At 50.1% G+C, this 13607-nt stretch overlaps 1 protein-coding gene across 1 annotated transcript in view; it reads right to left on the bottom strand.

Annotated features, from left to right (window-relative positions):
• LOC149462850 (ectonucleotide pyrophosphatase/phosphodiesterase family member 1-like) overlaps positions 1-13607 on the bottom strand; it is a 177093-nt gene that overhangs the window by 73512 nt on the left and 89974 nt on the right. Inside the window, exon 9 of the mRNA XM_089676175.1 lies at positions 11452-11561. Within this exon, the coding sequence (XP_089532301.1) occupies positions 11452-11561 (110 nt within the window). The remainder of the gene's footprint in view (positions 1-11451; positions 11562-13607) is intronic.

Raw genomic sequence — 13607 nt, 5'->3', positions numbered from 1 at the left:
TCTCACAGACACAAAATTGTTACTTGCACAGACACAGAATTGTTACTTGCACAGACACACAATTGTTACTCAGGGCCACAGAATTCATACTCAGGGACAGACAGAATTGTTACTGAGTGCCAGAGAATTCTTACTCAGGGCCACAGAATTCATACTCAGGGACAGACAGAATTGTTACTCAGGGACAGACAGAATTGTTACTGAGTGCCAGAGAATTGTTACTCAGGGACAGACAGAATTGTTACTGAGTGCCAGAGAATTGTTACTCTCACAGACACAAAATTGTTACTTGCACAGACACAGAATTGTTACTTGCACAGACACACAATTGTTACTCAGGGCCACAGAATTCATACTCAGGGACAGACAGAATTGTTACTGAGTGCCAGAGAATTGTTACTCAGGGACAGACAGAATTGTTACTGAGTGCCAGAGAATTGTTACTCTCACAGACACAAAATTGTTACTTGCACAGACACAGAATTGTTACTCGCACAGAGACAGAATTGTTACTCAGGGCCACAGAATTCATACTCAGGGACAGACAGAATTGTTACTGAGTGCCAGAGAATTGTTACTCAGGGAAGACAGAATTGTTACTGAGTGCCAGAGAATTGTTACTCAGGGACAGACAGAATTGTTACTGAGTGCCAGAGAATTGTTACTCTCACAGACACAAAATTGTTACTTGCACAGACACAGAATTGTTACTCGCACAGAGACAGAATTGTTACTCAGGGCCACAGAATTCATACTCAGGGACAGACAGAATTGTTACTGAGTGCCAGAGAATTGTTACTCAGGGACAGACAGAATTGTTACTGAGTGCCAGAGAATTGTTACTCTCACAGACACAAAATTGTTACTTGCACAGACACAGAATTGTTACTTGCACAGACACACAATTGTTACTGAGTGCCAGAGAATTGTTACTCAGGGACAGACAGAATTGTTACTGAGTGCCAGAGAATTGTTACTCAGGGACAGACAGAATTGTTACTGAGTGCCAGAGAATTGTTACTCAGGGACAGACAGAATTGTTACTGAGTGCCAGAGAATTGTTACTCGCACAGACACAAAATTGTTACTTGCACAGACACAAAATTGTTACTTGCACAGACACAGAATTGTTACTCGCGCAGACACAGAATTGTTACTCAGGGCCACAGAATTCATACTCAGGGACAGACAGAATTGTTACTGAGTGCCAGAGAATTGTTACTCAGGGACAGACAGAATTGTTACTGAGTGCCAGAGAATTGTTACTCAGGGACAGACAGAATTGTTACTGAGTGCCAGAGAATTGTTACTCAGGGACAGACAGAATTGTTACTGAGTGCCAGAGAATTGTTACTCGCACAGACACAAAATTGTTACTTGCACAGACACAGAATTGTTACTCGCACAGACACAGAATTGTTACTCGCACAGACACAGAATTGTTACTCAGGGCCACAGAATTCATACTCAGGGACAGACAGAATTGTTACTGAGTGCCAGAGAATTGTTACTCAGGGACACCTAATCGTTGAATTAAATAGTATGTCAGACAACATGCAGAGGAGTGGCAGAGGAGGCAATGTTTTAGGAGCGAGCAGACGTGGCAGCAGAGGAAGGGGTCGAGGCAGCAGTATTCGCAGCCAGAGGCCAGTGCTCCCGGTGTCATCCAGCGGTCGTGTCTCCACCGACAACCCTGCCGTCATTGATTGGTTGGCTCGGTCGTCTTCCTCTTCCCAGGTCACCTCTGACACCTACAGCCAACGGTCGGTGGGTACGTCAGACACAACCGTTAGTTGGCATGGCCCGGGACCAAGCCCACTGAAATCACGTGTCCTCTACCTGCCCCTGTCCTTTGCTGTTCCCTCACCAAGCGAAGTATCGCATGCTGTGGGCTCAGCCCCACTGTACAGTGAGGAAGAGCTAACAGAGGGCGGTCAGGAACGGGGGGAGACATCGGCCTTTTCAGCAGCCAAGCGAACAAGTACTGGCGAGGAGAGTGGCTCGGTAGCCGGTCTAGAGACAGGTCTGTCTCCTGACCCAGACGCAGCCGAGGGGGCTAGTAGTGAGGCGGAGACCCTACTTGATGATGAGGAGGTTGATCGCACTTGGCACTTGACTCACATAGCTGCTGCCAGGCCCCTAATCTGCCATAGGCCCCTATATACCGCCTCCTCATGCTGCTGCCAAGTCCAGAGTCTGTCATGGTCCCTGTACGGCCTCCCATTGCTGCTGTCTCCATCGCCACACTCTGCTGCCATGTGCCACTTTCAGGTCTCTTCACACTGCTGGTGTGTTAAATTTTTTGACATAGGGTGCAGGCAGATTACGGGCCTCACATAGCTGCTGCCAGGCCCCTAATCTGCCATAGGCCCCTATATACCGCCTCCTCATGCTGCTGCCAAGTCCAGAGTCTGTCATGGTCCCTGTACGGCCTCCCATTGCTGCTGTCTCCATCGCCACACTCTGCTGCCATGTGCCACTTTCAGGTCTCTTCACACTGCTGGTGTGTTAAATTTTTTGACATAGGGTGCAGGCAGATTACGGGCCTCACATAGCTGCTGCCAGGCCCCTAATCTGCCATGGGCCCCTATATACCGCCTCCTCATGCTGCTGCCAAGTCCAGAGTCTGTCATGGTCCCTGTACGGCCTCCCATTGCTGCTGTCTCCATCGCCACACTCTGCTGCCATGTGCCACTTTCAGGTCTCTTCACACTGCTGGTGTGTTAAATTTTTTGACATAGGGTGCAGGCAGATTACGGGCCTCACATAGCTGCTGCCAGGCCCCTAATCTGCCATGGGCCCCTATATACCGCCTCCTCATGCTGCTGCCAAGTCCAGAGTCTGTCATGGTCCCTGTACGGCCTCCCATTGCTGCTGTCTCCATCGCCACACTCTGCTGCCATGTGCCACTTTCAGGTCTCTTCACACTGCTGGTGTGTTAAATTTTTTGACATAGGGTGCTGCAAGATAACGGGCCTCACATAGCTGCTGCCAGGCCCCTAATCAGCCATGGGCCCCTATACCGCCTCCTCCTGCTGCTGCCAGGTCCAGAGTCTCTCATGCCATGTGCCACTTTCAGGTCTCTTCACACTGCTGGTGTGTTAAATTTTTTGACATAGGGTGCAGGCAGATTACGGGCCTCACATAGCTGCTGCCAGGCCCCTAATCTGCCATGGGCCCCTATATACCACCTCCTCCTGCTGCTGCCAGGTCCAGAGTCTCTCATGGGTCCCTGTACGGCCTCCCATTGCTGCTGTCTCCATCGCCACACTCTGCTGCCATGTGCCACTTTCAGGTCTCTTCACACTGCTGGTGTGTTAAATTTTTTGACATAGGGTGCTGCAAGATAACGGGCCTCACATAGCTGCTGCCAGGCCCCTAATCAGCCATGGGCCCCTATACCGCCTCCTCCTGCTGCTGCCAGGTCCAGAGTCTCTCATGGGTCCCTGTACGGCCTCCCATTGCTGCTGTCTCCATCGCCACACTCTGCTGCCATGTGCCACTTTCAGGTCTCTTCACACTGCTGGTGTGTTAAATTTTTTGACATAGGGTGCAGGCAGATTACGGGCCTCACATAGCTGCTGCCAGGCCCCTAATCTGCCATAGGCCCCTATATACCGCCTCCTCATGCTGCTGCCAAGTCCAGAGTCTGTCATGGTCCCTGTACGGCCTCCCATTGCTGCTGTCTCCATCGCCACACTCTGCTGCCATGTGCCACTTTCAGGTCTCTTCACACTGCTGGTGTGTTAAATTTTTTGACATAGGGTGCAGGCAGATTACGGGCCTCACATAGCTGCTGCCAGGCCCCTAATCTGCCATAGGCCCCTATATACCGCCTCCTCATGCTGCTGCCAAGTCCAGAGTCTGTCATGGTCCCTGTACGGCCTCCCATTGCTGCTGTCTCCATCGCCACACTCTGCTGCCATGTGCCACTTTCAGGTCTCTTCACACTGCTGGTGTGTTAAATTTTTTGACATAGGGTGCAGGCAGATTACGGGCCTCACATAGCTGCTGCCAGGCCCCTAATCTGCCATGGGCCCCTATATACCGCCTCCTCATGCTGCTGCCAAGTCCAGAGTCTGTCATGGTCCCTGTACGGCCTCCCATTGCTGCTGTCTCCATCGCCACACTCTGCTGCCATGTGCCACTTTCAGGTCTCTTCACACTGCTGGTGTGTTAAATTTTTTGACATAGGGTGCAGGCAGATTACGGGCCTCACATAGCTGCTGCCAGGCCCCTAATCTGCCATGGGCCCCTATATACCACCTCCTCCTGCTGCTGCCAGGTCCAGAGTCTCTCATGGGTCCCTGTACGGCCTCCCATTGCTGCTGTCTCCATCGCCACACTCTGCTGCCATGTGCCACTTTCAGGTCTCTTCACACTGCTGGTGTGTTAAATTTTTTGACATAGGGTGCTGCAAGATAACGGGCCTCACATAGCTGCTGCCAGGCCCCTAATCAGCCATGGGCCCCTATACCGCCTCCTCCTGCTGCTGCCAGGTCCAGAGTCTCTCATGGGTCCCTGTACGGCCTCCCATTGCTGCTGTCTCCATCGCCACACTCTGCTGCCATGTGCCACTTTCAGGTCTCTTCACACTGCTGGTGTGTTAAATTTTTTGACATAGGGTGCTGCAAGATAACGGGCCTCACATAGCTGCTGCCAGGCCCCTAATCAGCCATGGGCCCCTATACCGCCTCCTCCTGCTGCTGCCAGGTCCAGAGTCTCTCATGCCATGTGCCACTTTCAGGTCTCTTCACACTGCTGGTGTGTTTAATTTTTTGACATAGGGTGCAGGCAGATTACGGGCCTCACATAGCTGCTGCCAGGCCCCTAATCTGCCATGGGCCCCTATATACCGCCTCCTCATGCTGCTGCCAGGTCCAGAGTCTCTCATGGGTCCCTGTACGGCCTCCCATTGCTGCTTTCTCCATCGCCACACTCTGCCATGTGCCACTTTCAGGTCTCCTCACACACTGCTGGTGTGTTGAATTTTTTGACATAGGGTGCTGGCAGATTACGGGCCTCCCATAGCTGCTGCCAGGCCCCTAATCTGCCATGGGCCCCTATATACCGCCTCCTCATGCTGCTGCCAAGTCCAGAGTCTGTCATGGGTCCCTGTACGGCCTCCCATTGCTGCTGTCTCCATCGCCACACTCTGCCATGTGCCACTTTCAGGTCTCCTCACACACTGCTGGTGTGTAGAATTTTTTGACATAGGGTGCTGGCAGATTACGGGCCTCCCATAGCTGCTGCCAGGCCCCTAATCTGCCATGGGCCCCTATATACCGCCTCCTCATGCTGCTGCCAAGTCCAGAGTCTGTCATGGTCCCTGTACGGCCTCCCATTGCTGCTGTCTCCATCGCCACACTCTGCTGCCATGTGCCACTTTCAGGTCTCTTCACACTGCTGGTGTGTTAAATTTTTTGACATAGGGTGCTGCAAGATAACGGGCCTCACATAGCTGCTGCCAGGCCCCTAATCAGCCATGGGCCCCTATACCGCCTCCTCCTGCTGCTGCCAGGTCCAGAGTCTCTCATGGGTCCCTGTACGGCCTCCCATTGCTGCTGTCTCCATCGCCACACTCTGCTGCCATGTGCCACTTTCAGGTCTCTTCACACTGCTGGTGTGTTAAATTTTTTGACATAGGGTGCTGCAAGATAACGGGCCTCACATAGCTGCTGCCAGGCCCCTAATCAGCCATGGGCCCCTATACCGCCTCCTCCTGCTGCTGCCAGGTCCAGAGTCTCTCATGCCATGTGCCACTTTCAGGTCTCTTCACACTGCTGGTGTGTTTAATTTTTTGACATAGGGTGCAGGCAGATTACGGGCCTCACATAGCTGCTGCCAGGCCCCTAATCTGCCATGGGCCCCTATATACCGCCTCCTCATGCTGCTGCCAGGTCCAGAGTCTCTCATGGGTCCCTGTACGGCCTCCCATTGCTGCTTTCTCCATCGCCACACTCTGCCATGTGCCACTTTCAGGTCTCCTCACACACTGCTGGTGTGTTGAATTTTTTGACATAGGGTGCTGGCAGATTACGGGCCTCCCATAGCTGCTGCCAGGCCCCTAATCTGCCATGGGCCCCTATATACCGCCTCCTCATGCTGCTGCCAAGTCCAGAGTCTGTCATGGGTCCCTGTACGGCCTCCCATTGCTGCTGTCTCCATCGCCACACTCTGCCATGTGCCACTTTCAGGTCTCCTCACACACTGCTGGTGTGTAGAATTTTTTGACATAGGGTGCTGGCAGATTACGGGCCTCCCATAGCTGCTGCCAGGCCCCTAATCTGCCATGGGCCCCTATATACCGCCTCCTCATGCTGCTGCCAAGTCCAGAGTCTGTCATGGGTCCCTGTACGGCCTCCCATTGCTGCTGTCTCCATCGCCACACTCTGCCATGTGCCACTTTCAGGTCTCCTCACACTGCTGGTGTGTTGAATTTTTTGACATAGGGTGCTGGCAGATTACGGGCCTCCTATAGCTGCTGCCAGGCCCCTAATCTGCCATGGGCCCCTATATACCGCCTCCTCATGCTGCTGCCAAGTTCAGAGTCTGTCATGGGTCCCTGTACGGCCTCCCATTGCTGCTGTCTCCATCGCCACACTCTGCCATGTGCCACTTTCAGGTCTCCTCACACTGCTGGTGTGTTGAATTTTTTGACATAGGGTGCTGGCAGATTACGGGCCTCCTATAGCTGCTGCCAGGCCCCTAATCTGCCATAAGCCCCTATATACCGCCTCCTCATGCTGCTGCCAAGTCCAGAGTCTGTCATGGGTCCCTGTACGGCCTCCCATTGCTGCTGTCTCCATCGCCACACTCTGCCATGTGCCACTTTCAGGTCTCCTCACACACTGCTGGTGTGTTGAATTTTTTGACATAGGGTGCTGGCAGATTACGGGCCTCCTATAGCTGCTGCCAGGCCCCTAATCTGCCGTAGGCCCCTATATACCGCCTCCTCATGCTGCTGCCAGGTCCAGAGTCTCTCATGGGTCCCTGTACGGCCTCCCATTGCTGCTGTCTCCATCGCCACACTCTGCCATGTGCCACTTTCAGGTCTCCTCACACTGCTGGTGTGTTCCATTTTTTGTCATAGGGTGCTGGCAGATTATGGGCCTCCCATAACTGCTGCCAGGCCCCTAATCTGCCATGGGCCCCTATACCGACTCCTCATGCTGTGACGTTGCAACAAGGTGGAATTCAACCCTACATATGTTAGACCGCCTTTACGAACAGCAAAAGGCCATCACAGATTTCCTGATGTTAAAAGCAGATAAAGGTACTCCCTGTGTAACTTAGATGTCAGCCATTGGCAGCTCATGCGTGACACCTGCGCTTGCTCAGGCCCTTTGAGGAGGCCACGCTATTCGTGAGTCGGCAGGACTATGGGATGAACGACGTCATTCCTCTGTTGCACGTCCTGGAACAAATGCTGTTAACAATGGCTGGTCAGGGTGCGGTAGACGTGGCGCACAGATCTCAACGCCACATGGCCCCTGTGGGGGCAGGACTGGAAGAAGAGGAGGAGGTAGAGGAGGACATTGGTGCTCAGGAATTATTGAGTGAAATGGGTGGTTTTTCCACTCAGCGGACAGGAGTGGAGGAGCAGGAGCATCTGGTAGAGGAGGAGGAAGAGGAGACAGAGGACCTAGACGCACCGTGGCAGTATGCTGTGGAGATGGAGGCAGGGAGTCCCTCGCATTCCTTGGCACAAATGGCCCATAGCATGCTCGGTTGCTTGCGTAGCGACAGCCGAATAATAACCATCAGACAGAGGGATGACTTTTGGCTGTCCACCTTGTTGGACCCTCGCTACCGTTCAAAAATGGTGGCCTTTTTCACACCTGCTGAGAGGGAGGCCAAAATAACGTACTATAAAAAACACCTATGTAGTCAGCTGGTCTCTGCCTGTCTGCGCCAACGTCCATCCTCAGACACTGTGGGCCCTGTGCGCTCGTGTTCCGCTGCCATGGCAGCAGGGGAGGGGTGGGGTGGTAGGAGCAGTGGCAGCTCCACCAGCAGCGGCTGCCTCAGTCTGCAGTCGATGATGAGTAGCTTTCTTCACCAGCGCAGTGAGGAAACTACTAACCAGCCGCAGCAGCAGCAGCAGCATCAGGTGGACCTGGAGCAGGACCTCAAACAACAGGCTTAGGCCTACTTGGACAGCACCCTGCCAACCGAGGTAGACAATCCCCTTGACTACTGGGCAACGAAACTTGACCTTTGGCCCCAACTAGCTGAATTTGCCCTTGAAAGGCTGTCATGCCCGGCCAGTAGCGTGGCATCGGAGCGCGTGTTTAGTGCGGCAGGAGGTATTGCAACTCCGCGGAGGACACGACTGTCCACCCAAAGTGTGGAGAGACTCACGTTTGTGAAAATGAATCAGGCGTGGATTAGTCTGGATTTCAAACCACCAGTTCCTGACACAACTGACTAAATCCGCCATGAATCATGCCCCAAACATGTGCCACTTTCAGGTCTCCTCACACTGCTGGTGTGTTCCATTTTTTGTCATAGGGTGCTGGCAGATTACGGGCCTCCCATAGCTGCTGCCAGGCCCCTAATCTGCCATGGGCCCCTATACCGCCTCCTCATGCTGCTGCCAAGTCCAGAGTCTCTCATGGGTCCCTGTACGGCCTCCCATTGCTGCTGCCTCCATCGCCACACTCTGCCATGTGCCACTTTCAGGTCTCCTCACACTGCTGGTGTGTTCCATTTTTTGTCATAGGGTGCTGGCAGATTACGGGCCTCCCATAGCTGCTGCCAGGCCCCTAATCTGCCATGGGCCCCTATACCGCCTCCTCATGCTGCTGCCAGGTCCAGAGTCTCTCATGGGTCCCTGTACGGCCTCCCATTGCTGCTGTCTCCATCGCCACACTCTGCCATGTGCCACTTTCAGGTCTCCTCACACTGCTGGTGGGTTCCATTTTTTGTCATAGGGTGCTGGCAGATTACGGGCCTCCCATAGCTGCTGCCAGGCCCGTAATCTGCCATGGGCCCCCGTACCGACTCCTCATGCTGCTGCCAGGCCCGTAATCTGTCATGGGCCACTGTTGTCGCTTGTTGGCATATTCCGCTCGTTCAGATGCTCCTTCTCCTGCTACTCCTCTTCACGGATTCCGTCAGCAGTCTTTCTTGGAATCCGTTTCCAAGAGACAACAGTTTGCGAGCACGCACCCGACGGTGCAGAAGCTGAACGTCCTCCTGTCCAAGTTGCTGCTGCCAGGCTCGTAATCTGTCATGCGCCCCTGTACCGCCTCCTCATGCTGCTGCCAGGTCCAGAGTGTGTCATGGGCCCCCGTACCGACTCCTCATGCTGCTGCCAGGCCCGTAATCTGTCATGGGCCCCTGTACCGCCTCCCCATGCTGCTGCCAGGTCCAGAGTGTGTCATGGGTCCCTGTACGGCCTCCCATTGCTGCTGCCAGGCCCGTAATCTGCCATGGGCCCCTGTACCGACTCCTCATGCTGCTGCCAGGCCCGTAATCTGTCATGGGCCCCTGTACCGCCTCCTCATGCTGCTGCCAGGTCCAGAGTGTGTCATGGGTCCCTGTACGGCCTCCCATTGCTGCTGTCTCTATCGCCACACTCTGCCATGTGCCACTTTCAGGTCTCCTCACACTGCTGGTGGTTTCCATTTTTGTCATAGGGTGCTGTATGGCCTCCCATTGCTGCTGCCTCCACCGCCACACTGTGGCTCCACACTCTGGTTTTGGCCCCGTGACTGCCCAAATGAGTGAAGTGTGCGGTGATTCTAAGATCGACGGCACTCATCTGCATGTCATACTGACTGACAGTATTATTTCTCTTCCCCAGCAGACTCCAAGGGCATTTAAATTAAAGGTACAGTGTTCTGCACTAATATTAAGTCTCTCTGAAGCCTAGAAACACCCTTTTTTAAGTTAAATTCACAGCGAATTTATTCGACTCGAATCGAATATTGTCCACGAATTCGCCGAATCAGTCGAATCGAATTTTTCATTTCTTCGCTCATCTCTAATCACAATTCAGGTGGATCAGCAGGGATTGGCTGAATTTCAATCCATCTATGAGCAGGCTGGTTTTACTGAAGTCCATCCATCAATTAACTTCAGTACAACCGGCCTGTAAGGTTTTTTTGTTAGATCACTACCAACCACTATAGCCAGCAGCAGTAATCATATTCTGATGACGGGGAAAACCTTCCCTGTCAGAATACAAAATCTCTGCAGGAAGGATTCCCCCATCAATACTGAGTGTGTGGATGGGGAAATTGAGCAATTTTCTTTCCTGTGGTTGCACATAGTTCCAGACTCCTAAAAAACAGAACATATGAAAACCAATCACTCTACCAAAAACTGCCAGTCCAGATTGCAGCCTTTCTAACCAAAAGTGAACATCTACAAAAGGGTTCTGAAGGCAAATAGGGGAAAGAATATTTTGCTAAAGATTTGATTCCAAATGATATTTTTTCAACTTTTTTCTCCTTGACACATGAAAAAAACTGCTAGACCAATTTTTTTTCCTGGGGTCCAAATATATATGCATGGATGCTAAAGCGGAGCTTCATTCTAAAGGCCTCCTTCCCCGCTCCTTTAAGAAATGGCACTTTTTTGGGGGGGTGCGGGTACCTGATTTTGACAGGTACTTGCTCCCACCACTTAGGTGATCCAAGTGGAAGCTGTCTGCCCTCCGCACAATCTTCTGGGACATGTCACAGGTCCTAGAAGACCGTGGGACCATTCACAATGCGCAGCACGGCTCACACATGAACAGTGTACACCCGGCTGTGAAGCTGTCATATCCAGGTGCCCACAGCTAAGATGCTGGTGCCAGGGACCGAAGACGGGTGAGAAAATAGGGGAAAGAATATTTTGCTAAAGATTTAATTCCAAATTATATTTTTTCAACTTTTTTCTCCTTGACACATGAAAAAAACTGCTAGAGCAATATTTTTTTTTCCTGGGGTCCAAATATATATGCATGGATGCTAAAGCGGAGCTTCATTCTAAAGCCCTCCTTCCCCGCTCCTTTAAGAAATGGCACTTTTTTTGGGGGGTGCGGGTACCTGATTTTGACAGGTACTTGCTCCCACCACTTAGGTGATCCAAGTGGAAGCTGTCTGCCCTCCGCACAGCCTTCTGGGACATGTCACAGGTCCTAGAAGTCCGCGGGACCATTCACAATGCGCAGCATGACTCACACATGAGCAGTGGACACCCGGCTGTGAAGCTGTCACATCCAGGTGCCCACAGCTAAGATGCCGATGCCAGGGACCGAAGACGGGTGAGAAAATGGCTCGGGTGAGCACAGCGCTGAACCTTCAGCCTTTAAAACCACTTTAAATTATAATATCTATTTCATTTGCCATGGTATGACTTACTATATGTGTTAAATACACAGCTGTCAACACTACACTAAAAGGTGGAAAACTAGATTGCATATTAAGTGACATAACTATTAATATAATGAATTACCCATTGTATTCTTTATAAAGGTTTGGAAAAGTTCCATTGATCTTTACATCTGATCCTGGCCAAAAGTAAGTTGCTGTCTTTAGTCCTTCATTCATAGCAGTTATCCATACCTATGAAAAGAAGAATTTAGTTGGATATTGTGACTTAACCAAACTTTCATTTTTATGTTGTACATGAAATTCCAGGAACAAAAATATAAAGCTTGTGAAAGCCAAATGACATTAGTATCAATTAATTTTATGTGCCTGATTTAGAATAGAGAGCAATCACTACAGTATGGTTACACCATGGGATGCCCTCGACAGTTCCACTTCACAAAGTCCAGTTTATGTCTGTAGATTTCTGTGATATTCCACCAGACTTCAATGGTGCCACTGAAACTTTAAATAAAAGGTTACGTAAGGATGCTTGAGCTATTTAAGATATTGACAATGCAAAATACTCACCAAAAACTGCAAAAAAATTAGCACTGTGCATAAATATCGTGAACAGCATTTGTACCATTTGGAGTTTTTTTCCATGGCACTACTGGTGTTTGGTGGTTCATCTGAGTAATCTACAGACATAAGCTGTTTTTCAGGACAAGCCGGGGCATTCTTTGCTGGTGGAGGTACAGGCATCCCTGAGTGATCGCCTTTGGAATCATACAGCAAAAGCACATTTATTTATTTCTGGTACTTATATAGCGCTGTCAATTTGCACAGTGCTTTACATATATATTGTACATTCACATCAGTCCCTAACCCTCAAGGGGTGTACAATCTAAGGTCCGTAACTCACATTCATACACATACTAGGGCCAATTTAGACAGGAGCAAATTCACCTACCAGCATGTCTTTGGAGTGTAGGAGGAAACCGGAGTACCCGGAGGAAACCCATGCAGGCACAGGGAGAACATGCAAACTCCAGGCAGGTGGTGCCGTGGCTGGGATTTGAACCAACAACCCGAGTACTGCCAGGTGAAAGTTCTAACCATTTAGCCACTGTGCTGCCCCGTTTCTACTACCTTGTTACTACCTTGTTTTTCTGTAGTCAATAGGTTTGGTGAAATACACCTGTGAGCATTAAGGTGAAGGTCACTAATGCTGGTGTTTACATCTTAACAGTGTTTTTCTGCTGAAGCACTACATACATGGATATTCCATTACTGTTGACTGTATATAGTTCTCATGTTCGCAGTTATTAATAATCATAATCTGAAGCGTGGGCTATAAAATGGGCTATAAAATGCCCATAGCAGCTAATCTGAATTAACCTTTCCTTTTATGGAAAAGTAAATCTGAATTCTGATTTGCTGCCATGGGTAACTACTTCATTCAAAATTTATCAAATGTGCCCCTTGGCTCTCACTTAACTGAGCCTACAAACACTAAACAGGTATTAAAAGTGAAGTATAAAGGGAACTAATGTAAGACATACAGAAAGCTAGAGGCAACATAGTAGAAAAAGGGTTAAAAGCATATCACCTCTGACCTCTCCTTCTCTCCCCACATGCAATCAATGACTAAATCTTGCTGCTTTAACCATCATAGCATTTCCAGGATTTGCCCGTTCCTAACTATTGCCACCACAAAACAACTTATTCACTCCCTGGTGTATAAGGAGGATTGTACCTCCTGCTCAAGTTCCTCTATTTTTAAGGTGACTTGAATAATTACCTGCAGACGAGATAAGGTTCCAAATTGTATTCATTGTTGCATATGCGTATATGGGGAATACAGGGTCCGAATTCCCTGCATTCCACCTTCCATAAAGTTCTTCTCTACTTATATATCCTTTCTTATCAAATAGCAACTGACTACATGGCAGGACCAAGATGGACACTCCACCCAACATGTTACACAAACCTGCTGGCACAGTTACAATCTAGATATACGAGTGTGTCATTTGCAGTAAACAACTTTAAGCACATGTCTAAAAAGACAAAATGGAGTGTGTGTGTATATATATATATATATATATATATATATATACACACAGGTGAAACTCGAAAAATTAGAATATCTTGCAAAAGTTAATTTACTTCAGTAATGCAACTTAAAAGGTGAAATTAATATATGAGATAGACTCATTACATGCAAAGCAAGATAGTTCAAGCCATGATTTGTCATAATTGAGATGATTATGGCTTACAGCTCATGAAAACTCCAAATCC

Source organism: Staurois parvus, unplaced genomic scaffold, assembly GCF_062004578.1.
Source record: "Staurois parvus isolate SC_StPar_1 unplaced genomic scaffold, SC_StPar_1.0 ptg000165l, whole genome shotgun sequence".
Taxonomy (NCBI): Eukaryota; Metazoa; Chordata; class Amphibia; order Anura; family Ranidae; genus Staurois; species Staurois parvus.
Note: the sequence above shows the minus strand (reverse complement) of the source record. Positions and strands in the feature narration are given on the sequence as shown.